The 27,978-nt window shown below is 39.2% G+C and overlaps 1 protein-coding gene across 3 annotated transcripts; it reads right to left on the minus strand.

The window, feature by feature from the left end:
- Positions 1 to 7,985: 7,985 nt before the first annotated feature.
- On the minus strand, positions 7,986 to 27,503 carry GNE (glucosamine (UDP-N-acetyl)-2-epimerase/N-acetylmannosamine kinase). Of its 3 annotated transcripts, XM_068422824.1 has the most exons (11): positions 27,301 to 27,503; positions 23,983 to 24,434; positions 23,026 to 23,178; positions 22,341 to 22,553; positions 21,556 to 21,643; positions 20,268 to 20,478; positions 16,544 to 16,673; positions 11,096 to 11,317; positions 9,930 to 10,112; positions 9,145 to 9,261; positions 7,986 to 8,422 (listed from the first exon to the last, which is right to left on the minus strand). In XM_068422824.1, exons 1-11 carry the CDS (start codon positions 27,462 to 27,464, stop codon positions 8,187 to 8,189), a joined length of 2,169 nt encoding a protein of 722 aa, XP_068278925.1. In that variant the 5' UTR covers positions 27,465 to 27,503; the 3' UTR covers positions 7,986 to 8,186. The 3 variants fall into 3 exon arrangements, with proteins under 3 accessions (XP_068278925.1, XP_068278923.1, XP_068278924.1); XM_068422822.1 differs by lacking the exon at positions 23,026 to 23,178 and having other exon boundaries at positions 27,301 to 27,464; XM_068422823.1 differs by lacking the exon at positions 11,096 to 11,317 and having other exon boundaries at positions 27,301 to 27,464.
- Positions 27,504 to 27,978: the final 475 nt, after the last annotated feature.

Genomic DNA, 27,978 nt, shown 5'->3' on the forward strand with positions numbered 1-27,978 from the left:
AAAGCTCTTGAGAGCTTTAGTTTAAAAACTGCTTCCCCATCCAATTTATCACACAAGATAGCAGCTCTAGGAAACTGGAGCAGCAGGCTTGTTAAGGAGCTTATCTCACTTCTAGCAGAAGTGAGGACACTGCCTTCTGTGGGTAAGCAGTTCTGTGTCACACCAGCTGCAGATCTTAGGCTAGAAATACAGTACGGGGCACTGAATAGTTAAAGCCTTTGCTATTCTACTGCATATTCTATTCTGCTGAGTATTCAATGTTGGCTTCATATGCAAAGTCCTGCAGTGTAGAGGCTGTTTGGGCATTTTTGAACTGTGTCCTTGTCTGTACTGACTCTTGCAGGCACTTTCTCCCACCGCGGTAGTGGACTGGAGATTTGGAGAGCAAGAGAAAGGACGACTTGCTCTTACTGCTGCTCATCTACTGGATTGGAGCTCTGTCTGCCAACGTAGTTGAATTTGAAACACACTCATCCAAAAAATCTCTTCTCCTTCCTTTGCTCTCTAACCTCAAATCTGACCCAGCATTCACAGGAGCTGTATTATAGCCTTGCTGTGGTAAGAGTTACCTTAGCTGTCTATCTTGTAAAAATAGTCTGTTCAGTCTCATACATTATTTCACCATTTTTATCAAAGATACAGTAGCTTAATTAGTGTGTAGCAGAATTGCTTTAATACCTTTTGTGTACAAGCTGGAAAGTTAGTCCAGACAGTTTGAAGACGGCTGCTGATGCAGATTAAAATTTACTAAGGTTCAGGGAGTTGCTGCACAGCAGCTGTTTTATTAGCAGCTGTGTGCCCTTGGTGGATAAGGTACTGAATAAATGGTTGACAGGTAGGCTTCAGTAGTTAAGCTGTATCTTAGTGTTGTCTATAGTGACTGGAGCTATTCTCATGTTTGCAAGTGTATTCACAAGCTACTGATGAGTGTTGATGAGAACGATAGACTACAGGTCTGAACTGCACAGGGGTACCACTGGTGAGTTCAATAGGACTGAAGCACAGAGCAAGCCCATAGAATACTGATACTCGGTGCTAGCTTTGGCCAATTATGCATTTGCCTTGACTGAAAACTTCCTTTCTTCTCACCACAAAGCTCTACAAACAAAGGCTTCTAAAATGAATTGGTAATTTAATAAAGAAAACTCCATTGCATTAAATATACAATGTTTAAAATGTTAATTTGAATTTACTGGAATTTGAAAGATCAGCAGATTAAAGGAGTTCCTGCACAGTCAGTTATGGAACTGATTAATCATCATATTGTCCTATCTCACAGGACATATCATGTGTGCTAAGGGCATGGGTTTGAGCTGCAATCCAAGAAAAAGGAGCAAAAACTCTCAAATTCAAGGCCAAAAAAATGTTAGAGAAGTTAAAGCAGTGTTTCATAAGCTGGGTTTGCAGGGACCAACAATGTGCCTGCAGTTTTTTTTGTGTAGACCATCTAATTGGAACACTTAACAAGTAGCTCTGTGGATTTTGGTTACCTCGTCTAGTTCTTGTGCTGAGATTTTATAGATTCTCTCTTCTGCCTTTATTTTTTTTATTCAAATATACTAGCTCACTGTCTCTCTTCTACCTCCTATATCAGTGCTGTCACAGAATTACAGAAAGGCTGAGGTGGGAAGGGACCTCTGGAGGTCATCTGGTCCAATCCCCCTGCTCAAGCAGGGCCACCCAGAGCTGGTTGCCCAGGACCATGTCTGTCAGTGTTCGCAAGAGGGCTCGGAGTAACTGCACGCAGACCAATATGATCGTTAAGCAGATCTCGTTTATTTACGTATCTGAGGGTACATTTGTACTATTCTATTGAAGGTACATTTATACTATTCTATTTTTGTGCACGCTCCGTGTACGTGTCATTTCTATTATGATTGGTTAGTATGCTTTGTCCACACGCCTCTATACTAGTTCTGATTGGCTTATGCTAAAAAGCTATATCTTGCAGGTGCAGCATTCTTTCTTATTTTTCAGCTTCCCCCATATCTTATTTTTCTCGTAGCCAAGGTCCTCAACTTCCCCATATTTTGTTGGTCTCATCGCCAAGGCCCTTGTTCTGTATTATGATTGGCTAGTTCATCACCACCCCATTACCACCCCCTGGACATGCCTGGACATAGCTCGTTCAGCACGTGACCATTGTCCTGTGGGAACCCCACACATGTCCAGGTAGCTTTTTAATATCTCCAAGGAGCAAGACTCCACCACCTCTCTGGGCAAGCTGTGCCAGTGCTTGGTCACCTTCACAGTGAAAAAGTGTTTCCTGATGTTGAGAAGGAACCTCCCACATTTCAGTCTGTGCCTGTTGCCTCTGGTCCTGTAACTGGGCACCACTGAAAAGAGCCTGGCTCTGATGTCTTTGCACCTGCCCTCCAGATATTTGTACAGGTTGATAAGATCCCACCCTGAGCCTTCTCTTCTCCAGGCTGAACAGTCCCAACTGTCTCAGCCTTTCCTCATAGGAGAGATGCTGTAGTTGTTTAATCATCTTTGTGGCCCTTTGTTGGACTTTCTCCAGTATGCCCATGTCTCTTGTACTGGGGAGCCCAGAACTGGACCCAGTGCTCCAGATGTGGCCTCCCCAGTGGTGTGGCCTCACCAGTGCTCTACTCAGTCTTTCTGTGTCTGAGAATTATTTTAGATACTTGGACTTTGTGACAGTGAGCAAAATACTACTCAGCTTTCTTTGTGTAAATCCGAGCCCTTGTGTGTGCATCTGAACACTGACTTGTTTCCTTCAGATGTCAGCATCTGTCCCTTTGTTTTGTGACTTCATGTGACAATTCTGTGCTACACCAGGCCTAGCTGAGCATACTTATTCCTCTGTTTACTGGCCTTAACTCCCCACTGTTGCTGCTTATCTCCATAGCATGTAGCTGATGCAGAAAACTGAGTCAGTCAGTGGAATCTGGAAAAAAACTGGACACTTTCTATCCTTCAAACAAAACCCCAGATGCATGTGCACAAAGATCTCATGCAGCACTGAGAAAGAAGCAGCAGACTCCTGCTGAATACATCCTGGTATAGAACTTGCTTTGTTTAGCTTGTGATCAGGTGACAGCCAGCACCCAGACAGTCTGAAATTATAATGAGAGTTTTTAGAGAATGAGGATGGAGAAAAGGTCATGGGTTCATTAGAATGCAGGGAGCCTGAAAATGACAGCACTGCAACGTTCATCCTCAGCCTGAGGAACATGGGTAACAGTTTTAAGCAGCCATAAACCAACATGCTATGGCTTGTCTGTTTCTTGTTGATTTTCTTCTCTGAGCAGCTGGTAAAAAGGGCAATGTATAGTTTACTGGCTTGTATTTTAGAATGGACAAGGTGGGTGTCTGTTGTTTTTGCCAAAAGGGGATTCCTCTAGTAGTACATGTCACGTTGGGAAGCTTGTTCCTCTGCAGAACAGCGCTGCTGCAGCAGTGCACTGTGGCACTGGGTGGTAGCGTGCCTGGGGCTGCACCAGATCTGCAGGGTCCTCAGATGTTACAAGGTTCCTGACAACTGAGACCTTTGTGGTCTGACTTTGTAGAGGATGGTCCATTTAAGTGTTTGGTATGTCTAGTCTGAGAAAGGAAGGGCTACTCAACACTGTTAACAGGGCAGTATTTCATTAGATCTTCTATCAGTAATGCAACTGTCTCGACAATTACGTATGATTACAGTGTTGCAATGCCTTTGGCTACAGTTACAAGCACATATTTAATCTCTTGCTTCCTGTGGCTGTTCACTGGTCACAGCTGGTTACCACGTGCAGAAATTTTACCTGGCTCAAGGCATACAAAGTATGGATGAGGTAAAATCTTATTAGCTTGTTAAAAAGTGCTGTATCCATACTTATCACAGTTGTGAAACTGAAATGAAAAATAAAGGAACCTTTGGAAAAAAATTAGGCTATTTATTCAAAATTTTACCTTAAATACAGTCTTCATACACTTTCTGTTTAATTAAGCACAAATTTGGCATTTTATTTACATTTAAAATTTCTGTGTAATATACTTCTTGCAAAAAAAAACCTGGAAGACCTAGTATTCGGAACACCTGGAGATACAGAGTTAGAGCAGTGGTGGTCTAATAGTACAAGGCAGGCAAAAGTGGTGTGGAGATGTGTTATCTCCTTTTAGACTAATGGAAAAAAATGTGTGCTTTCAAGCATGCAAAGCTTTCTTCAGCTAGCAGTAACAGCCTGACAGTAATTTGTGATTTGTTGTTAAGGATGGATACAACTGATATCTGTGTGAGGTCAGAAAGAGGGTTGTGAACCCAAAAGCTTCACTCAGTCATGACAGCAGCAGAAAGAACTGGCTGTATTACTTGTCTTCTCATTGCCTTGCTCAATCTGAAAAAGCAGTCATCTTTGATTTTGTACAAGCAGTGGGTGGTTTGGGCACCACAGAAAAATACACGGTTTGATTTTGTTCTGTGGGAACTTGCCAAATGAACCAACCCAAAAGTGCTACAACTATATGTACAAACTTAAGCAAGGCTTAAGAAAAATTTGGCTTTCTGTGTCTTCTTCAGAATCTCATGAGTATTTTCAGTTGTTACTAAACACATTATGTGCCCACAGTGCAAAGCATCTGCTTTCAGATTATGAAGTAAACGTAGCTTGGTGCCAGACGAAAACAACTGTACTAAATACATGGCTTTAGCACCTACACTTCAGCTGCCAAAACACTAGTTCTAAACACAATTATCTGCAATGGTCCAAGGGGTGTACAGTCAGGTATTTTACTCTTACTAATGCTTGTAAACTCTCCACAGAACTTGAAAGAAACACAGTCATCAGATTTCACTGATGCAGACTGAATCAAGACTATAAACTCTGTCTGCACCTTACTGTCTGTGATGTGTTTCTGTGCTACAAACTTGACAGTGCCTCCTCCATTGGTAGTATGTCCTTCTGACAGTTTTGATGATACACATAAATGGAGAAAGCATAGTGCTTCAAGACCACCATAAGGCTGAGGCATTTGTTAATTTTGAGTGTCTGGATAGCAGATCAAAGACTCAAAATACTGAAGAACTAAATTTGCTGCTCAGGAAACCAAAAAAGAAATTCCAAACCTTGATGCTGTACTGATCAGCTATGTGGCTTGCAAAGCATCAGCAATGTTCTGCAAAAACATAGCTAGCAAAACTCAACTCGCCTCATGGTCTCAAGTCGTGGCTGGGTTTCTATGGTAGGCAGAGCAGTCTTTGTTGCATCAGATGCAAGCATGAGGAGCAATGTGGCATAGGGACCACAGAGGTCTTATATTGATTACATGACTTATAAGCTACAGCACTAAGAACTCCAGTTTTAAGTCACTTTCCAACCTTTTGGCACTCTGCAGTTTAAGTACTGCTGGTACTTGCTCATGCAATGCTGATTATAAACACGTATGTTCACGAGGGGCTCCTCCTGCCCAAGCTCTTAAGTGTCAGATGCAATTCTGCTTAGAGGGCTGGACAGTGGCGTTCTTGCTAAGGCTTCCACACATTTAGGATACCATATGCACTTACCAGGGACACTGCAAAACCAAACCACCTCCTACAACAGGTAGTATTAGCAGATGCTGCCACTGGAGGTTATGAGAAGGCACTGCTTCTTTAGGCTCCAAAATGCTGATAATAGCTGGGGAAAGAAAGTTAAGCTGTTGTTTTGTGCTTTTGCTCCCCTTGTTCCCTCCCAGTAATGGATATAAAGGCTGGTTTGCCCTCACTGGAGCCCATGACTTTCATGGTATGGGCTGCTCTAAAACACATAGGGCCAGCATCAAGTAACCACATAGCACAGTACTGCAGATGTTCTGTGAACATCTGATGTTCGCTCCCCTGGGATTGGGTAAAATTAGGAGCCAGTGTTCATAAAACCTCTGGTCCACAATAAAGTGGCTGAAGTGCGAGGGAGGTTTCTGAACAGAGGAGGAAGGAGAAATAAACAAATAAAATCACTATTATGCTATTAAATGATTTTTTATTCTTTTTATTTTATGAACCCACAAACTTCTCAGGGAAAACTACAAAGACTTCTGTACCACTTAGCACAGCAGGTTCTTGTCCAGTTGACAGAAAAAACATTTTCAAAAGCATTTGAAGAACCATTTTCTTAACAGGACTAGACATTAGAGTAAAACTTTTTAAATGTGTCTTAGTCTTTTGTGTTTTCTTTATGCCTGCACCCTCCCTTCAGCCGCTAAGGAAAAATGTATCTGGAGGCTGAGATATCAAAAATATCCTAGCTTCAGGAGGTCTGGAAAGCAAAAGGCTGGTCCCACTTTTAGTCAGGCATTCCTTGTGATGCTAGAGGATGGAAAGATTAAATGGCAGGGCTCCTCTCTGTTAGAACCTCAATACTATTATACCTGATCTTGAGCTACTCTCACCATAAAACAACGCTGATTTCTCCTTGACCCGCTCATGGAGCTATCACTCTGGTATTTAAGTTAGTGGGAATCAGCAAGTAAACCAATACACATAGGAAAAGGAACTAAGAACCCCTGGTGACATAAAGCCTACAACTTGTATTTGCTGATTCTAAGAAAAACTATGGTATAGGTGCTGCACACTTATTCCTGGAGACATCAGGGAGATTTGGTGGTGTTTCTAGAGTCTGCTATGAAGATGTGAGGGCTCAGTAAATATTCCTTAGAGAAGAGAGGATCAAGTGAAGGCAACTTGTGTACATTATATCCCAGAATTAGCCAGTAGAGTGGTTCACTATACTAACAGCTATTCAGTCCAAGGTCATTGTACAGCATAGGGCAGTGGTTGCAGAAGGTTGTTTCATTTTGGTTGGAGAACAAGTTTGAGTGTGGAAATAGCCCCTTTTATTCCCCTGTACAAGTGCATTACTGGGCTTCTGAGAATATCATCAGTGGTGGCCAAGTCAGATGTCAAAATAGGCCATTAAACGCAGGACAGAGGATTGTGACTGTTTGTACACAGGTTATCTTCTTTCTGGGATAGCTGATGGTAGATGGGTCTGTTTTTCAGTTTCTCCTTGTGTCAGATAGTTGTCATTACTACAGTATCTTGAAAGAGCTAAAAAGCAGCTGGATAAAGACAGAGCTATATATCAAGAAGGACTACTTAAAGAAATATAAACCGTGGTTTACCTAGGCAGGCCTTCATTGGTATCTGACATACTTTGCTCCCAGGCCTCTGAATGTCTTGAAGGTGAAGATGAGGCTCAGATTTGACTTTCCATCCTGCGAGTTGCTGGTGAATGCAAGACAAGAACAGTGTACCTGCAGCCACCAGAACTGCTGAGGAGATGCACTATGTCACTCTGCAGTGGAAAAAATTTCTTGAAAGGTAGAGTCTCTCTGTGGCTCAGATGTGCCACGTAGCTGAATATCCAGCTGAATATCCAGCTGAAAACACAGCTGTCTACCAAAGACTAAACAGTCCTCTCTCTGCTAATTTGGCAGACAAAGTAGTAGGCTAAGTCCCTTGAGAAAACCCCAAACAATAAAATTAAAATAATTTACTGTTGGCCATAGCCAGAAGACAGAGATGCTCACTGCTATACTTGTCAGTTTGTTTGGACTGCTCTGCAGGCTGTAAACTCACTAGACCATGATCTTTTTCCTTCGTATGCAAAGCTTCTAAAATGGGACTCTGCCCTCTAAAGATGATGTAATAAATAACTGCCTCCACCAAGTCCTTAACGAACTACAATTTCCAAATGCCGTCTTTTTGATTGTAGAGGCAACTTCCCTCATTTCCACCCACTGAAATTACTACCTGCTATTGGTGATTACACCATATTTACTTTGTGGGTGGAAGCCTGGAAATGGAACAGGTAGTCACATTGTAGACTACTCATTTCACATAAGTGGGAAATGAGATATAGATCCCCAAATGTTAGCTATAATTTGACACACCATACACATATTCCCCACCATACATGAAGATATGTGCATAAATAATTCAGCTGCACTTAAAGCAACACATGGGCTTACCAACATAGGTGATTAAAAACAACAGAATTGCACATTAGTTCCTACAGAGTCAGATGAAATTGAGGAAAAATAAAAAAAAGATAATACCTCAATTAGGAAATGCTGAAGTAGTCACTAACTATTCAGAACACTACTCTGATTCAGTAGCTGCTCTCATCAAAGAAAAATGTTGGGCAAAGTATTCCCTCCACCCATTAGGAATTTGAATAGTCCATTTCTATAATTCTTCCAGGTACCTAGTATATTCTACGTGTAGTATAATCCAGTACCAGACTAGCAGCTCCAAGAAGAGCAGGATCGGCTAGATTTGAGACCACCACATCCACAGTTTTAACAGAGGACAGAGCCTGTCGATGTATCACATCTTTGACAGCATTAACATAGTGGCTAGCTAGAACTCCAGAAAGAATCACAAGAGAGGGGTTCACAATGTGCAGAATGTTCACAACTCCAAGGCCTAATGCTGTCCCAGCTGAAAAGATAAAATAAAAAGAAACTAAGTAGAATACTCAAGGCAGCCCAAGCATCAGTTGTTGAAACAGGTCTGTTAGCAGCAAATGACACTTGTCAGGGACGTGTTCTATTCCATACACAGATAGTTTTGAGTTTATGTTATCAGACAATATGAGTTTGCCATTAATTTTTCTTTCAAAAGTAAAAGAAAAAAAGGCAATTTTATTGCAAAATAATGCATTATCCAATGATATGGATGTGAAAGACACAGCAATGCATTACCACTCTTGTAAGCTAAGAGAAAATAGGAAAGCATTATTCTAACATCTTAGTGCTATCAGCTACATATGAGGAAGATGACTGTGTTTAAGGCTAGTAAAACAGTAAAATATCCCACATAAAGTAATGTGCAAATTGCCTTTGCTTGCTCAGACTAGCCATTCACTTGCCTACAATTAAATGTCCCCAAATTTTCCAATATGACAATGCTGAGACCTCGCTTTTTTTGAACTGATTTTTGCAGAAACTTTTAATCTTCTTTATTGGAACAGAGACTTTTAATACACACTCCTGCTCACATTTCCTCCAACATTTATATTTAACATTTCATTACCATTAGTAATATTATAGAGAGGTCCTCAATGTGTGGAGTTGTGTTTGTAATGTTACAGTGCATTACCATTTCTGTATCCCCAAAAATCTAACCATGGGAGGGTTCCACACTTCGGGCTATGTTCTTACCTGTTCTGAGAATGCTGTCTGCTTTTATGTTCCCAAGTTTAGCTGCTTGAATGAGATGTGCAGCACTAACAACCTCCTCCTTCTTCATTGACATTCCTTCTACTAAAAGCAGATCCTCTGTTTGAAGAGGAGGAGAGAAAGCCAAGAGAAAAACATGGTTATGTGATAAGTCAGGAAATAGAGGGTGACAAGCAGCAGTTAAGATCTTTACATCTCTTTTACTTGCACACTGAAGCCTGAATCCTGAGCAATCTGTCCAACCCTGAGTTTAGCCGAAGCAGTCATATCCATATTATTCAAGGAACTACTTGTAGAGGCAGGGCATCAAACTCAAACAGTTATAGTGTGGTAATTCACTAGTCTTGTCAGCCCCAAAAGTTAATAAAATAAAATATAAATGTTTTCAAACTTACCTGACTGAGAAGCTGTTGCTGAAAGACATTCCCTGTGAAATCAAACCTCAGAGAATGCCTGTCAGATTACCTTACAGCATGCTTAAGAATGAGAGACTAAACTCTGCTACATGCTTCTGGTAATTTTGAGATCAGTGGTTCAAAATGTGGCTTGCCTGGGTATTGCCATCATTGAAAAAGAATTGTATTGTACTATGCAGGTTGTGGCAGCTCCTGGGTTGGCCATACACAGAAATCCTATCTGGTTGCCTGTAGACCTCATCTCCTCCTAGAAAAAGATGGCAGGTCTATTTTTCTTAATATCATCTTTGCAAATTCCTTCCTATACTGCAATTTAGTAATCATGTTTTCAAAAATAAAGCACATAGATACCATCATGCAGTTTCTTAGCTTCTCTCTGTAATGCTATTCCAGAGGCATATGCTTCTATACATCCTTGGCTACCACACAGGCACTCTGGTCCATCTAAAGATACAACAATATGCCCAAGCTCAGCAGCACAGAAAGAACTGCCATGGATCAATTCATGTTGATGAATGATTCCACCTCCAATTCCTGCAAAGATATGAAAAGTTCTGTGATCAAAAAAAAAAGATAAACCACAGTTTTTAAAGGCCTCAATTCTGCGGGACATTGACATTTGCTTATTCTAATGCAGACAAGATAAAATATGTGCAACAGTGGTCTTCTATACTGGAAACCAGAAATTACTGGTTATTGAAGAACTCTTCTCTGTTCAACACACCTCATAAGCAAGCTCATAGCTCCCTCCTATTCATATATGTATCAAAATGGTATATAATGCTTATGCTTTCTTAAAAAGCCTATGGATGGTACTGAACTACTATGACAGATCTTTTAAGCTTGTGAGTCATGCTCTTTAGGCACAAAACTAACCTTTCAAGTGGCCTTAAAATTCTGCATTTCAGAGAAGATGTTTTAATGCTGTGTTTAGACAGCTAAACCTGTGTGCTAAAGAGCTAGGGCACTTAAATTTTCAATACTCTGCTGCCCCTTCCCAAACCCTGGGTGGGGATTCATCAGCTAGTTATTATTAGCCACCATTCGAAAGGACTATATACTAAACAACAGAGAAACAACAGACTATATACTTAACAACGAATATACCCCACATTTGCATTTGAAATATAGTAAGTATCATCTCTCATTCAGTTGCTTATCATTTAGATACATATCCTGTATTTCTGCAGCTGGAAGAGAGTTAAGCTATAAAGCTGAAAAAAGCAAAATTATTCCAGCTAAAGTTGCTCAGATTTTCCTTATTTTGAAAAAATGGCTTGCTTGCATAGCTGTACCAGCAGAAGTTCTTTATCAAGAAGCTTATACTATGCAAAAGGTTTCATTTGCTGAAAAGAAACAAATAGATATAGTGGCAAAAGGATTTTTGGTTTAAGAATGTAATATGTTAGGGTTTTGCACACACAGTGGTGGTATTTATGCTTTTAAGGTCAGCTGAGCCTCTGAATGATGGTGCTGGTATTTTGACTTTGGGTTTCATTGAACTACAACATACCCACCTGTACCAGTAATGAGTGTTACAAAATTTTCTATTCCTTTTCCATGACCAAATTTCCTCTCTGCTAGAGCAGCACAGTTTCCATCATTGTCCACCCAGACTGGCAGGTGCAGAGCATCAGATATTGGAGTTCTGAGATCCACAGAGCTCCACTCCTGAATGAGTTTTGTAGAGTGAAGCACAATTCCTTCTCGGGGGTTTACCCGTCCCCCTGTGGAAATCCCTAAGTCCCAGAAACACAAGAGAGAAAAATCAAATAATTGTGTGTAATACTTTAAGTAAAAGATCTATTTTTCTCTTTGCAATTACAAGTATTTTTATTTCTGATCCTTGGCTTTGAAGCAGAGTTTGAACCTAAAAATTTCTAAGTTTTACTTGTAGTGCAATTTCTGAGATGATAGCATCACAGAATCATTTTGGTTGGAAAGGACCTTTAAGATCATCAAGACCAACAACTAACCTAACACTGCGAAGTCCACCACTAAACCGTGTCCCTAAGCACCACATCTACAGGGCTTTTAAATACCTCCAAGGATGGTGACTCAACCACTTCCCTGGGCAGCCTGTTCCAATGCTTGACAAACCTTTCAGTGAAGAAATTTTTCCTGATATCCAATCTAAACCTCCCCTGGTGCAAACTTGAGGTTTTTTCCTCTCATCCTACCATTTGTTACCTGAGAGAAGAGACCAACACCCACCTCACTAAAACCCCATGTCAGGTAGTTGTAGAGAGCGATAAGGCCTCCTTTTCTTCAGGCTAAACAACCCCAGTTCCCTCAGCCGCTCCTCATCAGACTTGTGCTCTAGACCCTTCATCAGCTTCATTGCCCTTCTCTGGACTCACTCCAGCACCTCAATATCTTTCTTGTAGTGAGGGGCCCAAAAGAGAATACAGTATTTGAGGTGCTGCCTCACTGAGTACAGGGGGACGATCACTTCCCTAGTCCTGCTGGCCACACTGTTCCTGATACAAGCCAGGATGCTGTTGGCCTACTTGGCCACCTGGGCACACTGCTGGCTCATATTCAGCCATCTGTCAACCAACACCCCCAGGTCCTTTTCCACCAGGCAGCTTTCCAGCCACTCTTCCCCAAGTCTGTAGCAGTGCATGGGGCTGTTGTGTGCAGGACCCAACACTTGGCCTTCTTGAACCTCATACTGTTGGCCTCAGCTCATCGATCCAGCCTGCCGAGGTCCCTCTGCAGAGCCTTCCTACCCTCAAGCAGATCCATACTCCTGCCCAACTTGGTGTCATCTGAGAACTTACTGAGGGTGCACTCGATCCCCTTGTCCAGATCATTGATAAAGATATTAAAGAGAACTGGCCCCACTACTGAGCCCTGGGGAACACCACTTGTGACCAGCCACCAATTGGATTTAAATCCATTCACCACAACTCTTTGAGCCCGGCCATCCAGCCAGTTTTTTACTGAGTGAAGTGTACGCCCATCCAAGCTATGAACAACCAGTTTCTCCAGGAGAATGCTGTGGGAGACAGTGTCAAAGGCTTTACTAAAGTCTAGGTAGACAATATCCACAGCCTTTCCCTCATCCAGTAAGCGGGTCACCTTGTCATAGAAGGAGATCAGGTTAGTCAGGCAGGACCTGCCTTTCATAAACCCATGCTGACTGTGCCTGATCACCTGGTTGTCCTGTACGTGCCACGTGATGGCACTCAAGATGATCTGCTCCATAACCTTCCCTGGCACTGGGGTCAGACTGACAGGACTGTAGTTCTCCAGATCCTCCTTGCGGCCCTTCTTGTAGATGGGTGTCACATTTGCTAATTTCCCGTCAACTGGGACCTCCCCAGTTAGCCAGGACTGCTGATAAATGAAGGAAAGTGGCTTGGTGAGCACATCTGCCAGCTCCCTCAGTAGCCTTGGGTGGATCCCATCCGGCCCCATAGACTTGTGTGTGTCTAAGTGGCGTAGCAGGTCGCTAACTGTTTCCCCTTGGATTGTCGGGGCTTCATTCTGCTCCCTGTCCCTGTCTTCCAGCTCAGGGGGCTGGGTACCCAGAGAACGACTGGTCTTACTACTAAGGATGAGGCAAAGAAGGCGTTACGCACCTCAGCCTTTTCCCCCATCCTTCGTCACTATGTTTCCCCCCACATCCAATAAAGGGTAGAGATTCTCCTTAGCCCTCCTTTTGTTGCTAATGTATTTATAGTAACATTTTTTATTGTCTTTTATGGGAGTAGCCAGATTAATAAAGCTAATGTAAAAATAATTCACAGAACTCCATTGCTGTAATCACAATGCACCCAGTATCTTAAGACTGACTAGATGGATAATTGTTAGTGTTATAGAGTTAATGTTCCTACTTCAGGCAAGAATGCAGCAAATCACTTTATACTTGTGTTTCTTTTTAGTCATGTATGAAAGACATACAATAGCAAACTGTTCAAAAATAAATCATTCAAACCCTGGAACAGTAGAAGTGTCCTGAAATTTGCTTTAATTCTCAAGATGTAGAATGACTAAAAATAATCACTGGACTTTTGTGTAATAATTTCCACTTAAAAATACACTGTTTTCCAGAAAAATCAAGACTGTGTTCAGAGATTTGTCTACTGAATGGCTAGTAATAGGCATTATTAGCCAAACCAGTTTTCTCTAGCTGGTGAGGCTTCCGAAGCTGATGGGCTCTGTCAGGACCTCTGAAAAGCAGGCCATTCTATTACAGAGGTATTTTCTCTAGACAGCAAAGTTTGAACGTTTTATCTATTATTCTTGTACAGAGATTATATAATTGTGTCACTTATCTAAAGATGTTCAGAAAAAAGAGAGTCCCAAGGTTAACATTATAATAGAAAGCAGCCCAAAAGCTACAAGACAAACAGCTGAATTGACCATTAAAGCTGTAAACCTCCAACAATCTCACTTTCTTAAGAACAGATCATCTGAGAACCTGTCAGCAAGTACCTAATAGAAACGACATTCCCCATGTCTGTCTCTGAAGGTCTCCCTAGGATTTTGAGAACCAAATGTTTACCACAACAAAACCTTATTTAATACTTAGTGGCTAACTCAGCAATAGCTTAATAAAACATGTCTACTTTTTCTAAATGCCATAATTCCGTAGTTGATGTAAACAACTATGGGAATTAGCAGAAGCTCTCTCTTCATCCTCTTTTCTCTGCTATCAGCTCCAGAAATATAACTTAAATACTGCCTAACAGCAGTAAGTCGATAGCGCTCACAAGTACCTCTATGCAACACTTGTGTATAGATCTGGGTCTCCTTTGATTTAAAATTCGTGTTTTGTAGAAGTAAAAAAATTTCAGTAACAACTGCTAGTGCTCTTTGGGCCTGATAGCTTTTACTTTTCCCTCATTTTCATAAAGCTGTTTTTAATATAAATGCTTTGTTTTATGTGAAAAAAATCCAACAAACATTACAAAATTGAAACTAACTGCAGAGCTGTTGCAATCTAGACTTACTTGATCATCAAGACAAAAAGATGTTGAAAATTATGATTTTTTTTCCAGAGTCCTACTTTTTAATCACTCTGCAAACCTGTTTTGTATTAGTGGGAGTTCTTCAATTGAAGTTATGCTCATGTAGCTAATATTTTGAGTGCTGACAGCAGTTTATAGGACTAAATGGAAGAAAACACTTTTTTTTCATTGCTCTCTGTTAGTAGCTCTTTCTCCTTATTCATTTCCAATGGTTATTACTATTACCCTTACCTATGATAACTGGAAGAAGGCCAGTGTTACTGATAAAAAATTCAGGATTAAGTCCAGCCCTTCTGCTCAGTCTTGCAAAAATTTCTCCAAAGTTATAGGAACTCTCCATCTTATGATTATTAGCCTTAATGAAATGAACAGAATCTAATACATTAATTATTCCCATAGGAATTATATATCATTCTCTAAAGAGACCTTTCAATTTCAGCTAGTATTCTGGTTCAAACTATGAGCCTGAATGATACAAAGCAGCTAACAAAAATAGCCAGGTAAGAAATTTCTTATTCTGTAGCACAACTTTTCCCCTCATTACTGGGTAATAGAACAGTAAGCAATGTCAGAGAAGGAAGGGGGCTTACAAATAAATAGGAATATAATTCTTGTAAAATGACAAACAAAAGGGAAGTTTTTTCCCCTTATATAAACCTCTGCAAACCACTTTATGGTTTCATTATCCTAATAAACGTAGCTGACTGTAAACTGTTCTTAAGATATTTGCAATAGTGACTGCTGCAGAATTTACCATCTTTTCTACAGGAACTATAAGGCTTTCAAGATTTAGCATTTGGACACAATAAAATGATCTGGGTGGTTAAGTCATGTGTATTACCCAACAGATAGTCTGAAAGATTTGATCTGAAGGTCTGACATATTTCTTCTTATGGCTTTGTGTACTTAACATTGTTTTGAAAAATACTTTTAAAAGAAGTTCAAGTTAACTTTTTTTCCTACTGTGTGATTTAAGTAAATTTTGTTCTGGAGCAAACTACTTTTCTTTTGGAGCAGTTCTCAGTTAAAATGAGGATTTTATGTCCTTAAAAATCCAGGACACATTAATCGACACCTTCATAAATAACTCGTATCTAAGACCAAAGCTCACAGTCATCATTAAACGGAAGAAATCCTGTCTGGTATAAACACGCAGTTTAATTTGGAACTGTACTACAGTGTAAGTAAACCGGACATCAACAAAAAGGCTGCTTTTGTCTCTGTTAGCTGCAAATTTAATCTAACATTTTAGCCTTTTTGGTCTTCCCTAGTGTAAATGAGGATTCTGCTGCCCCCTGCAGCTGCGACCCCCCTTCGGCTCTTCACTCGTAAGCAGTGAGGAATTCAGCAGTGACCTTGGTTTCTCTAAGACTAAGTACAGCAAGAGCCTTACTGCACAACATCCCTACCGGTGCCTCAGCGATAACTACAAACTTCGAGCGTTATCAGTCCTGGAAGCAGACACTGTCTGCAAAACACGCAGTTAGGTTCAGAAAGTGCAGTTACTTAGAGGAGACTTAGCTGAAAGTAAAAATCACTGAAAGGAAAATCGGCCTGGTTTAGGCCAAACCAGGACATCAGTTGATCCTGACCATAAAGAAAGGCTTACAGACAGTAGAAGAAACTTGACTCATCTGCAGTTCTTTCAAGAGCTGTTTCAATATACACTAAGCACCTAATTAACAGTTCTGAGACTGCAGGGAGCTTCAAAATCCACAAAATCTGTATACCACACATTTTAGATATAGCTGAGGTATAACTTAGAGATTGCTTTCATGGCTGTTACAAAATGGGGCAACTTCAGTCTTTATAGTCAGCTTCTCATTTTCACAGACATTTAAAGAAGTTTTTGTGTGAAGAATATAATTTAAGAGCTTAAAATATACAAGATCCTTTTTAGAAAGGTGTTTTAAATTAATCAGTAGTGACTTCATTTCATGTTGAAAAACTTAAATGAAAAGACAAAGTTAGTATTTGTTAACTTACCTACTCCTAAAATTCTGCAGTTCACATTTACTGCTTCCGTTGCAGCCTCTACACACATCTTTAGAATTAATTCTAGTCTGTCTTCATAAGTTTTTGGGTTGAGCTGGGTATACTTCTTAACTATTTCACCCTAGGAATTAAAAACAACAAAACATCCCTGTAGAAATGTACTTCATTATTAAATTTCTCTTCAATTTAAACTACAGGTCAACTTGAAAATGGAGAGTCATAACTTCTCTCTTTAAAAAAAAAACACAGATGCATGCCTTAGATCTTGGTCCTAAAGGTTGTTCTGTGCAAGATCCCTGACAACTCTGGGGGACAAGTTTGCAAGATTAGGCATTAAATTTTGCTTCTACAATCAACCTCCCCTGTCTGAAATAAAATACATATTTTAAGGAACACATGGATTAGGTAAGGAATTATCACAGGAGCTACTGGAACTGTTGTTAGGAGTAAATCGTGATAGAGAAATGCACTTAAGCTAATACTATAAAGTGTTAAAAAGTAAGAGAGTAGCAATTGCTAAAAAGGACAGAAAACTGACAGTGCTTGAAGAATAGAATAAAATGTTTCCAAGTTGACTACATTAAAGTTTCACATTGTGTCACAGACACTGCTATTTTACCAGCAGGAGGAGAGTCAGCCAGAGAGAAATGCTAGAAATTTCAATGCAAAATTTACTATGCTTTCAGAAATAACTTTTTGTCTAAGCAATTATACTTCTGAGTCACTTGAAATATTTCTGAAGTACCATCTACGATGATATATGTTCTATGCAGGAGGGAGGGCCCAGGAAGAAGGGATTATTTTCAACTCTAGGAGTCATGCAGTAGTAATGAAAGCATTCATTATGCATGCCTGAATCTGTGGGTACTAAGGAACTAATCTTAATGTAATGTTAATATTGCAGGATTAGGCCAGGAAACTGCAGAAGACAGTCTGCTTAGCAATGTTATTCTCCCTACTATATCTTGAGTACTCTACAATGTACCTAAGTGAACAGCAGTGTATTAATACAACTAAGCAAAAAGGAGTAACAAAGACAGTCTATATGCAACATGTCTGAGTCACTGTTGCCAAAATAACTGAGAGAATTACAAGAGGTCAGTGGTCTGAGTATTAGATCCCACCATCTCAGCATCACATCAGCAACAGGGTTTGGGGATTTTTATGTTTAGTTTCCTCTTCAGTTTTGGTTTGGGGGTGGGGACGGGAAACATGCAGTTATTTTGGAAGACAAGGCTGCAGCAAACATTATCAGAATACACAACAGCTTCTAAAAGGAGCTTTTGAAAATTCTGTTATTTTCTTCATGAAAAGAAAACTACACCTTCAACTCTGCCATTTCCTGTTAAATACTTATATCTGTTGTGTAAATGTTATGATGAAAGTCTGATCCTTTTTTCTCTGACTTGCTAACATTTCAACTTTCATAAATACCACCTCAAGCTACACTCTGCAAAAAGGACAGGATTTTTTTAAATTAATTTTTTTTTCCTGGCTGTGTTGGTAGAAAAAGTGGTGTCAATCTTACTTCTAAAAAAATTATACTTTTAAAAGTTAAGACCTTAAAGATCTGCCAGACATCTCCTTTTAAATGAATGCAAAAATTCTGGACCATATCAGGTCAATTTACATAGCCCTTGACCTTTCTGCAGGCAACTTTTATTTCTGGATAACTGTATCTAACTGATCTAGTTATCTGGAAGCATGCAGTGTAACGGTAGGAGTAATTGTCCAATACTATAGAGGAATAGAGAATAAAAGCCAAAGACTTCTCAACATGAGTTTTATTCACATCTTTGAAGTGCTGCACAGTTTGGGATTTTTATGGGTTTTTTTTTTCCACCCCAAACAGGAAGATAGGTATCTAAATGAGTTACAGTTCTTCAGTCCTAACTATCCTTTCACTTATCAGCCTGGATAAGAATTATTTCAAATATTTTTACACCATCACCAAGTAATTTTTATCCCGTATGCCTGAAGCTGACAAGTTTAAATAGAAATTTTGTGTTTTTTTCATTGATCCGGATGATCAGCTCATGGTCATGGGTGTATTTACTTGTTTGACTATACAATGCCTTTGCAAGTGATCTGGCACCAGACTGATACTAATGCCATTTTGGTAGCCTCACTTGCTGTTTTTTAGGACTTCAGTTTTTGTTATGTTTGCCAAGTATGAACTTTCATCTTCCTAAGTTAGCTGTCAAACATTTGTAATATGTTGTCTATGACTGGCAGAGCTATGCAAGCAATGCATACTTATTAGTGCTATGACACAGGAAAAGGAAAGCTTCCTACTGTGCTATTACCAGAGAAATCTAAGCGTGGAGACCATTAAATCACACAGTATCCCTAAACCTGAACGTCTCTCCATACAGCCTTTACAAGGCTGTAATTTCAAGCCTATTTCAAATGGGTTACTTTTATAGGAAGAGAGGCACTTCAGACTCAAAAGTCAATCTTGAAAGTCTCTATGAATTCTAGTGTATGTACCAAATTCTACTCACGCTGATGATGGTATTAAACCATCAAGCACCTCTTTTCATACATAAAGGACACGGTTAACACAATTAAAAAAAAACAAACAAAAAACACTGACAGGAATTGTAGAAGATCATCTTACAACTCAAATCCACCACCCTTTTCCAATGCAAGATCAACAAACTATAATTCAGCTGGTTTCAAGAGACCTTTTTAAACCAGTTTCTACTGTTTCAGCAATAAAGACTCCATAACCTTCCAGACTATCTAGTCCAGCCTTCTCTTGCATTGACAGCTAAGCTGGATAATAAGAAAAACTTTAAAATAATTTTCCCTTCTACTGTTTTAATACTTGTTTTAATTCACTTGTTCATGCACAAGTGAATCTGATATTTCTATTCATGGAAGAGGCTTCTACATATCTGAAGGCTTTCCCCCCACCCCCCAGTGAGTTTCCTCTTCTCTAGACTAAACAATTCTAGTTTCTTCAACTTCTCCCTGTTTTCCATGTTTGTAATAATTATTGTTGTTTTTCTCCCGATTCTTTCTCCAATTGGTCTACATCTGTGTGGTATGATGCATTACAGTGAACACTGTTCCAGCTGAGGCTCGGTACTGTCTTCCTGATTATGCTTCTATGCAGGAAGATATTGAGAATTTTTTATTACTGGCTGTTCTTCTCTTGGTAGAAGAGATGCAAAATTCTGTATCTTGAATCCACCCACCATGAACCCACCACTCTCCTTCAGTAAATTGCTTTGCTGGATGCTGGTTGTTGCTCAAAATGGTTCTCTGTGTCCATTATATGGCTGTGTAAAGCAGCAGGAAAGTAAAAAGACTGCTCTTGGAGCCCTTCCCTTTTTTGCTTGACATATAAAAAGTTGCAGGGTGAACTGGGTGACCTTTTATGGGGAACCAATGCATCTGAAAGTTGTCCTATTCTTTGAGGTCTGTATGACTTCCCACAGAGAGGGAACAGCTAGGATCATGCCCCAGCAAATGGGCTTTGCTAGTTTAACTGCAGCCTTAGAAGTGCAAACCAGAAGGCAAATTGTATCAAGACTATGAGGTGCAACAAATTAGGGAAAATCTACTTTACCCCTCAACAACAAAAGCCAGTAGGATTGCTTTGTTTTGGAGCTCTTTGGCATCATAAGCCCGTATCCCTGCTGTAGGAACAAAACCATAAAGCCCAATGGAATTTGCAGAATATCTAAAAGTATAACAGAATATTTACCTTCATACTGACAATTGCTACTCGGAGATTTGTTCCGCCTAGATCCACAGCCAGAGCACTCTGTGTCTCCAGAATATGGTCAATATCTTGAGAGATATTGTCTTTGACAGGAGGAAAACAGAATTTCTTTTGCAATGGCTCTTTGAGGTCAATAGATTTGAGGAACTTCAAAATCCTTGGAACAGCATTACCATCTCCATATATTTTTGAGCTATAATAGGAAAAAAAAATGTAATTGGAAATAGCACTGCAATCTATAAAGTTCTTTATATGACAGAAGGCTGTAATGCTGCGTCATTACAAAATTGTAATATGGCTACTATGACAATGCTGCAGCTCACACTAGTTGAGTCTGTTATGGGATATGGTAGATAGTGTCAGTAGTTTGAAGATCACACAACAGATTGTGCAAGTTGGGCATTAGCTCCACTTTGGAATACAAAACTGGAAAGCTAATAATGCCAAAAAAAAAAATTAAGAGCTTAATGAAAGGACCCACATGATAAAGCTCTAAAATTATGGAAAGTTTATGTATGTGCTACATGTCCAGACAAGATGTACTTATTGCACAGATGACAACTACATAATAATAATAAATGGTACATTCATGTCAGTTTGCAACATGTAAGTCTGGTTTTAAAATATCATCATACATGGTGTCAGACATTTGGTGTTACAGAATTCAGTTTTACTACTCTATTGAGGTTCTTAAGAAATATACTTTTGATTCTTGTCCTTAATTAGACAAATATTATCTCTTGAAGTTTATAAGAACTTATATATTAAAGAACTGAGGGTCAATACCGTATGGCTGAAGAATAACAAAAAGCATCTTGCTATAAACCTGCAGCTCCCCTGGAAGCTTGCACTCAGGACTCTTTATGTATCATGCCTGAGGTCAATCCAGCTATAAAGTATTGTGTCCTTCAGGCACAACTCAGAGGTAGGCAGACAGGATGTTCTCCCCCATGCTACTCCTATGGAACAAGCTCTCCAGATCATGCTAGTCTAAGCTAACATATGAATTTTTTTCTCTTGACTTTCTGTTGGATGTTACATTACTAGTTATATCAAAACATTACTAGTAACATTTTGCTCTACAAATACAAATCTGCATACCAGTCATTGCACTATGATTCTGAATGGGGCACGTGAAATGAAAAATAATTTGTAACCTCAGATGAGTGCATTAAAAGCACTCCAATAAAATATGATGAACCACCTCAGGACTAAGTGCCTTTTACCTGCTTTAACATCCCCTCCAACGAAGCAGGATGAATGTACTTACCATGGATACTGTTTACCAAACTGCAGCTGTAGAGCATGCAGAATCTTATCCTGTGTATCAGCATCACGAACATGAAGAACATTTTCACCTAGATGACACAAATTAAAATTAAAATATTAGGACAGCTCCTCAAATTACATTAGAGTATAAGAACTGCTTTAGAAATGAAGAAATAATTATTTTTGTTTCCTCTGAGCAGAAAACACTCCAGCCAGATTGACATCGCTCTTTATCAGTTATGTGCCTCCCCTTGCTCCCAATAAAGCAATGGTGACTCCCATGATAAATGTCATGCATTACAAAAGACTAGAGAGTAGAATATTAGCCTTCAACAGAATTCTATTGTTAAATTCAAAACGCATGAATGAAAACAGGGGGTAAATTGCTATTCGTATCATATCTGCATATCTGTAAAATACCACAATACAGTTAGTTCCTGAAGTGGTGAAGAGTTTGTATTTTTCAAACAGAAATTTTACTACATGTCAAACATCAAACTAGCTATAAAGGAAAACAATTAGTTGCCTGTTCTGCTAAATGGAATCCACTGCAAAGGGAGATATATTTTAACTTGTCTATAGATAAACACCTCATTATCTTACATAAGACACACAAGCAGCACTAATATGATATAGGAATAGCCAGTGAAGCTTTAAAATGGGTCAAAAATTATGTTGCACTGATACTGCAAGACAGCTTCTGTCAAGTATTCATTTGACTTTATCCTGTGGAACAAAAAAGCCTCAGAACCATGAGGAAATTAAAGTACTTAAGCAAACATATACCTGTTTCTCTTCCTGTCTGACGTGTCCCCAAGTTGATGACAGGTGTACCAAATGCTCCCACCTCTCTGACACCACAACTGCTGTTACCAATCATACAACCAGCGTGAGCAACAAGCTGAATGAACTGGTCAAATGGGACATGCTTTACTGCCCTAAAATTGGGATGATGTTCAATGCCCTTCTTCCTCATCACCCGAACCATCTCTTTGCTTCCTACGGAAAAAAAAAAAAAAGAGGTAAAATAAATTATTCAAGTTCTATTGTTAAACTGAAAGTCCAAACATGCAAATGAGCTAACAGCTGTTCATTGACTTGCCAGCTCTGAGTTGTTTTTGTTCACTTTTTATCCTCACAGTGTAAGTTGCAGAGCTGGGCACATAAGCCCAAGTTTGATCCCAAAATCCACTGCAAAAATCTTTTTGTAGTTTTTAGTTAAATTAAAAGGCACTAATATTGCTTCTACATGTCACATGGTTTCCCTTCATCTTCCTCCCCCCACTGAAAAGCTGAAATGTCCTCCAGCAATGTGAACATGGAGCTGCTGCAGATGCACACGTGATGCTGAGACCATCCAGCTGTTTCCATGTGGCTGGAGGTTCTGGGATAAAAGCACTCCATAAGAACTGATGTATGCTTTAAAGACAATCTGTTATGTGTCCCTCAGCCATGAAGGTATTTCACTCACCTGCATCCACATTAGGAAATAGAACAAGTGTTCTCTTGTTGAAGGAGATGAGTGCATCTAGTGTCAGCTCAAACATCTTTATGGAATGTTTAATATCTGTGGTTACAGGATGTTGCAAAGCAACTATATAATCTCTGGTTTTGACATCTTCACCTGTCCAAATGGAGACCAAGAAAAGGTTTTTTTTGGCATAGAATAGTAAGAGGAAGGGAGGACATACTTTTGAAACTATCAGTGTGAAAGCCTGAACAGTCAAGGCACTGAATGGCATATCTAACACATAAATTTGAATGCTACAATATAACTAAAGGGACTACCAGGAGGATCTAGCTTGTTATTTGCCTCTCTAAGCAAGTGTTATAAGTTTAAAGACCACTACCTAAACCCCAACAAACTGTTAAATTGCAGGCCTACATCTAAAGCTTTACAAGACTATACCAGGGTCAAAAGCCTGTTCTCACACCAGTGTAAATCTGGAATAACATGAAAGCCCTGAAGCTGCTCAGGTTTTCTATCAGTTGTCCGTCCTCAAGCAAAGACTTCATTCCCATGGCTTTAAAATGTCAGTCATACTTGTTTTAGTACATTTGACAAAGAAGTTTATCTGCAAAATATTCACCTGCTAATCTAAGAAGATTCCAGCTTCCAACTGCACAGGTTAATGTGCCATATAGGAGATTGCTTTGTCAAACACAACCCCCCATTGTTTACAGGAATTATTTGTAAGTAAATGAATATGAAACACCAAAAGCCTTTGGCGCATGTTGCCCTGTTGCAGCGCATTCCTCAAAAGAATGTTCATAATATAAATCCCCTTTGATTTTTTTTTAGATTAGCCCTGAACAGCTCTGATTCTATTTAAATACATCCTTTACACCAAAATAACTAGATAACCTAGTTACTGAGTTTGTCTAGTGTTGAAAGTCACAGGAAAACCACAAAAAACAGACTGCTCACCTAGCCACATGCGTATAATACTCATGTAGTCCTTATTTTTGGCAGAGAGAAGCTTGTCATATGAGGGACAGCCCGCTAAAAGGATGCGGTCATGGTCTTCACACATGGCTATCAAATGCTGCTCTGCACTCCTTGTGCAGCACACGTGGTAATGGGACAGTTTGGTTATAGCGTGTCTGATAGAGTCATCAATGGTCCCACTGACTTCCCCACCTTCAATGTGAAGAATGCGAATATTCATCAGGGCTGCAGATGTGGCCAGGGCCAAAGCATCAAATCTGTCCCCGTGAACTATCATTATGTCAGGTTTCAGGCGGTTCAGGACATCCGGTAACTTGACTAATGCAAGGCCCACTGACTCTACCATAGCTGCCTCATCCTCCCCTCTCACGATAGTGTGCAGTCTCGTATGAATATCGAAGTCATCTTGTTCAATCATACGATAGGTATTACTGAAGGTAAGAGGAAAAGGGTTAGAGTAAATACAACTTGGTTTTACAGCAACATAGCTTGACAAAATAACTGCATATTACAATAGTTGTACTGGGTTTGAACAAAGGCCTGCTTATCACATCTCCTTCATTGAGGAAACTAGTTTTTAAGATTTTAACAGATTGTTCTCATCCATATGAAGATCTTCCCTCATATTCCAAGCACCAAATTTCTGTAGACACCTTTAATGAGGAACCTTGCTGAATGTGTCCTGGAAACCCTCAGAAATCAAACTCTTTGTTCATGTATTTGCAGAGCCTTTCGGAGAATAGATATGGCATGATTTCCTTTCAGGAAAGGTATGCTGACTCTTCACCAGTATATCAACTTTGCTGGACAAATGTATAAATACAACAGATATGATGCAAAGCTGAGACCTGCATGTTCAAGGAAAACATCTTGCAGTCAGCATCCATTTTTCAAATTCTGTATTTGAGCTGTAGCAAGACTTACAGACATAAGAAATCACTGCACAAAGAGGCCTTAAGTTCAAAGGAAACAGGCTTTCACACTAAAGAAGAAAGGTTTTCCACACATACTACCAGCTTCATTCCATAATGAGAAAGTTAAAACATTCCTTGAATACTGAGAATTGTTATTGTTTACAGTTACATATTTGAAATATGAAAGATCATACATCTGTATAAGATTACCTGTCTTCCACATTCACTAAACCTGACATAAGTAGTCTGCACACTCTTGCTGGAATAAGAGAGAAAAAACACAGAAGTTTTCCAATTTTGTCTTCAACTCATCTGACACATTCAGTGTCTTGTTCAAAGGATTACACTTTTAAATTGATTTAAATCAGATGTAATTTGCATTAAATCCACTCTGCTACTCACATCCTGCAAAGGAAAATCTCATGATCTGCAAGCTGAGCAAAGATAGCAAAGACTATAAAGTGCTCTAGCTCAAGTAAAGAAGCAATCTCTATTCTGCATTACTAAAGAAAACCCTATCCATCTACTCAATTCTGCTCACTGCTGTAACACGCGGGATATATTCCTACAAATAACTTGTCAGGTAATCTGTTTTTTTAAAAGGCAAATCCTTCTTATGTGACTGAGTGAAGCAACTCAGATTTTTATAGCATAAACGTCATTACATTTCCAACTCCATTTACAATTACCCTTCATAGACCTGCCTTTTTCCCTACTCAGTGCATCTACCTCAAAAAATTTTCTTCTCTTTTCTTCTATATTCTTTCCCTTCTGAAAGGTCAAAATCTAGAGAAAAAAAACAAGACTGAATTTTTGGTGTTTTGTTTCTTTTGCTATCCTCCAAGTGTTTCAGGAAGAAACATTTCACAGGATCACTATCATTTGAATTCTGCTACTGTTGATTACACTACTCAGATCACTGGAACACGTACATTTTGACGACCCACTAATTCTCTAGGATCCCGCAGATTAAGGAGTGCAGGGCTTGGTCCTGAAGAAAACCCCGAGTGGTACCAGAGTTTAAGAATACTTACTACAAAGCAACTAACAGGAACAACATTTGTCAGATTAAAATCTCTATTGCTTTGTGCACTACAAATCATTTACATCAGAGAGACAGGTGTTAAACACCTTGGAATTGGAAAAGTAGTATTTCATATTACTTTGCACAAGTCTTGCAGACAGCAAAGGGTTCATGACTATAGAAAAATCAGGGCTATGCTTCTCCTTTTCAGCAAATGAAATGGGATTACCTTATTTCTCCAGCCAGGATGCAATTCAACATGCTAACCTGGCAAGAAGTTTAATTTTTTTTTTAAAATGAGGTTAATTTTGTGGTGTTGTATTCACCTTGCCATGTCATTAGATGGAAACAACATCCAATACAAAGCAAGGAACAGACCACTATGCTGAGAATGGACAGCAGTGGAACTTCCTGTCTTAGTAGTTTGAGATAATATAACTTTCGCACACCCTAACTTATAAAGTGCCAAAATTTCTCATTGGAAAGCCCAAAAAGTGTCTTTACTTGAAGATAAGCATAATATTTCTAAAAGTTCAACAATGCTGATACGCTGCAAGCCTTATGCTAAAGTCTGGTTTTGACTTGCAAAATAAGCGTTTTCCTATCTGTTTCACTTACTGGGCCCCAATCTGGTAAATGCAGCCTGAGCAAAACCAACCAAACAACAACCACAACCGCAGCAAGAATATGTGTGCTGTTTCTTCTGCCTTTTCGCCAGCAAACAGGAGAATATTCACATGGGATGTGGGAAGTCCTTCCAAAGGAAGGGATTTGGACAGAGACATTCCATCCTGCCAGGCAGGTGATCTGACTGCTTACTTATAGGGTGTTATAGAGGGGACCCTAATCTCTCCTGCCAAACCATACCTAATATATCTATCAGTTATTCATTTTGTCAGAAAGAGACAACAACCCTTTCCTTCCTCCACAATCCTGGAAGTAAGAACTAACAGTATTTCCTTGGGATATGGAATATGAATACTTTCTCCAATAACTATGCAAAGTGGAAGAGCTGCAACTTAAAATGACTGTAGCACCTTTCATTTGAAAATCACCAGATTCTTAGGGAAATCTGAATGAACTGAGTTTCTCACTTCATATAGTCTGTGATCCTGTTGAAAATCTCAATTACAGCATTTACACAAAACTTTCTAAAATTCCAAGACTGGTTGAAAAATAAAAACCAAACAGAAATACGCAGTCTCAGAAGGAGCTGCAAAGTGAAATAAAATCTGAAACAATATATTTAAAATTTTGTTGTGTACATTCACAATGACAAGGATTTTGTTATCTAACATTCATGATGTTATTGCTAACACCCCAGAAATAGATTGTCAGAGTTAGAAAAATTCACCTTACCCATAATCATCAATCAGGTGGGAACCAAGCACTACAACATCAAGCTCAAAGAACTGTGGTTCTGCCTTAATACCAAACATAATGGGAGCTAATTTTGAATAATCAGCACGGTTGCAAGTAGCAACACAAATGCGAAGTTTCTGGTTGTTTCCATTCTTCTCCATGACTTCCTTTTGTTTCTGTTTTGAAAGATTCTTGAAATACACTTCCTGAAATAATAGGAAAATAAAAAAAAGAAGTGGCATTAAGAATAATTTTTATAGCAAGTAAATGGTACACTTCATGAACAGCATACACAAGTGCAGCCCAGAATTGTGGACACATAGTAACTCATCAATTGATAACAGACAACTGATACCTTACAGTATATCTATCATGAGAAGATTTTAGAAAAGTACAGATTTTGGGGATTTTTTTTTAGTTAAAACTCACTTAATTTTAATACCTGTATGTCTATAAATAACATATAAAAATTCTATATAGACAAAATTTAAGTATTATGAAGTTCAACTGTAATTAAACAGTAAAACGACTTTTTCCTGTTCAGATGGAAACTTCTGTATAAGTGGAAAAATTATTGATGCCTTAGTAAACAAAAAAAACCCCCTCACATTCCAAAAACACACAATGGAACAAACTGCTAAAAGATACATCCACTGACAGACTCTGAACAAAAAG

Source organism: Nyctibius grandis, chromosome Z, assembly GCF_013368605.1.
Source record: "Nyctibius grandis isolate bNycGra1 chromosome Z, bNycGra1.pri, whole genome shotgun sequence".
Lineage (NCBI taxonomy): Eukaryota > Metazoa > Chordata > Aves > Nyctibiiformes > Nyctibiidae > Nyctibius > Nyctibius grandis.

Excerpts from the sequence above, each read along its gene's own strand:
- GNE (XM_068422824.1), bottom strand. The coding sequence starts at position 27,464 with ATGGAGAAGAATGGAAACAACCAGAAACTTCGCATTTGTGTTGCTACT. Across the intron at positions 11,318-16,543 it reads CTGCAGAATTTTAGGAGTAG|GGATTTCCACAGGGGGACGG; the intron begins GTAAGTTAACAA and ends TCTGGGACTTAG. Across the intron at positions 8,423-9,144 it reads AGACAGCATTCTCAGAACAG|CTGGGACAGCATTAGGCCTT; the intron begins GTAAGAACATAG and ends TTATCTTTTCAG.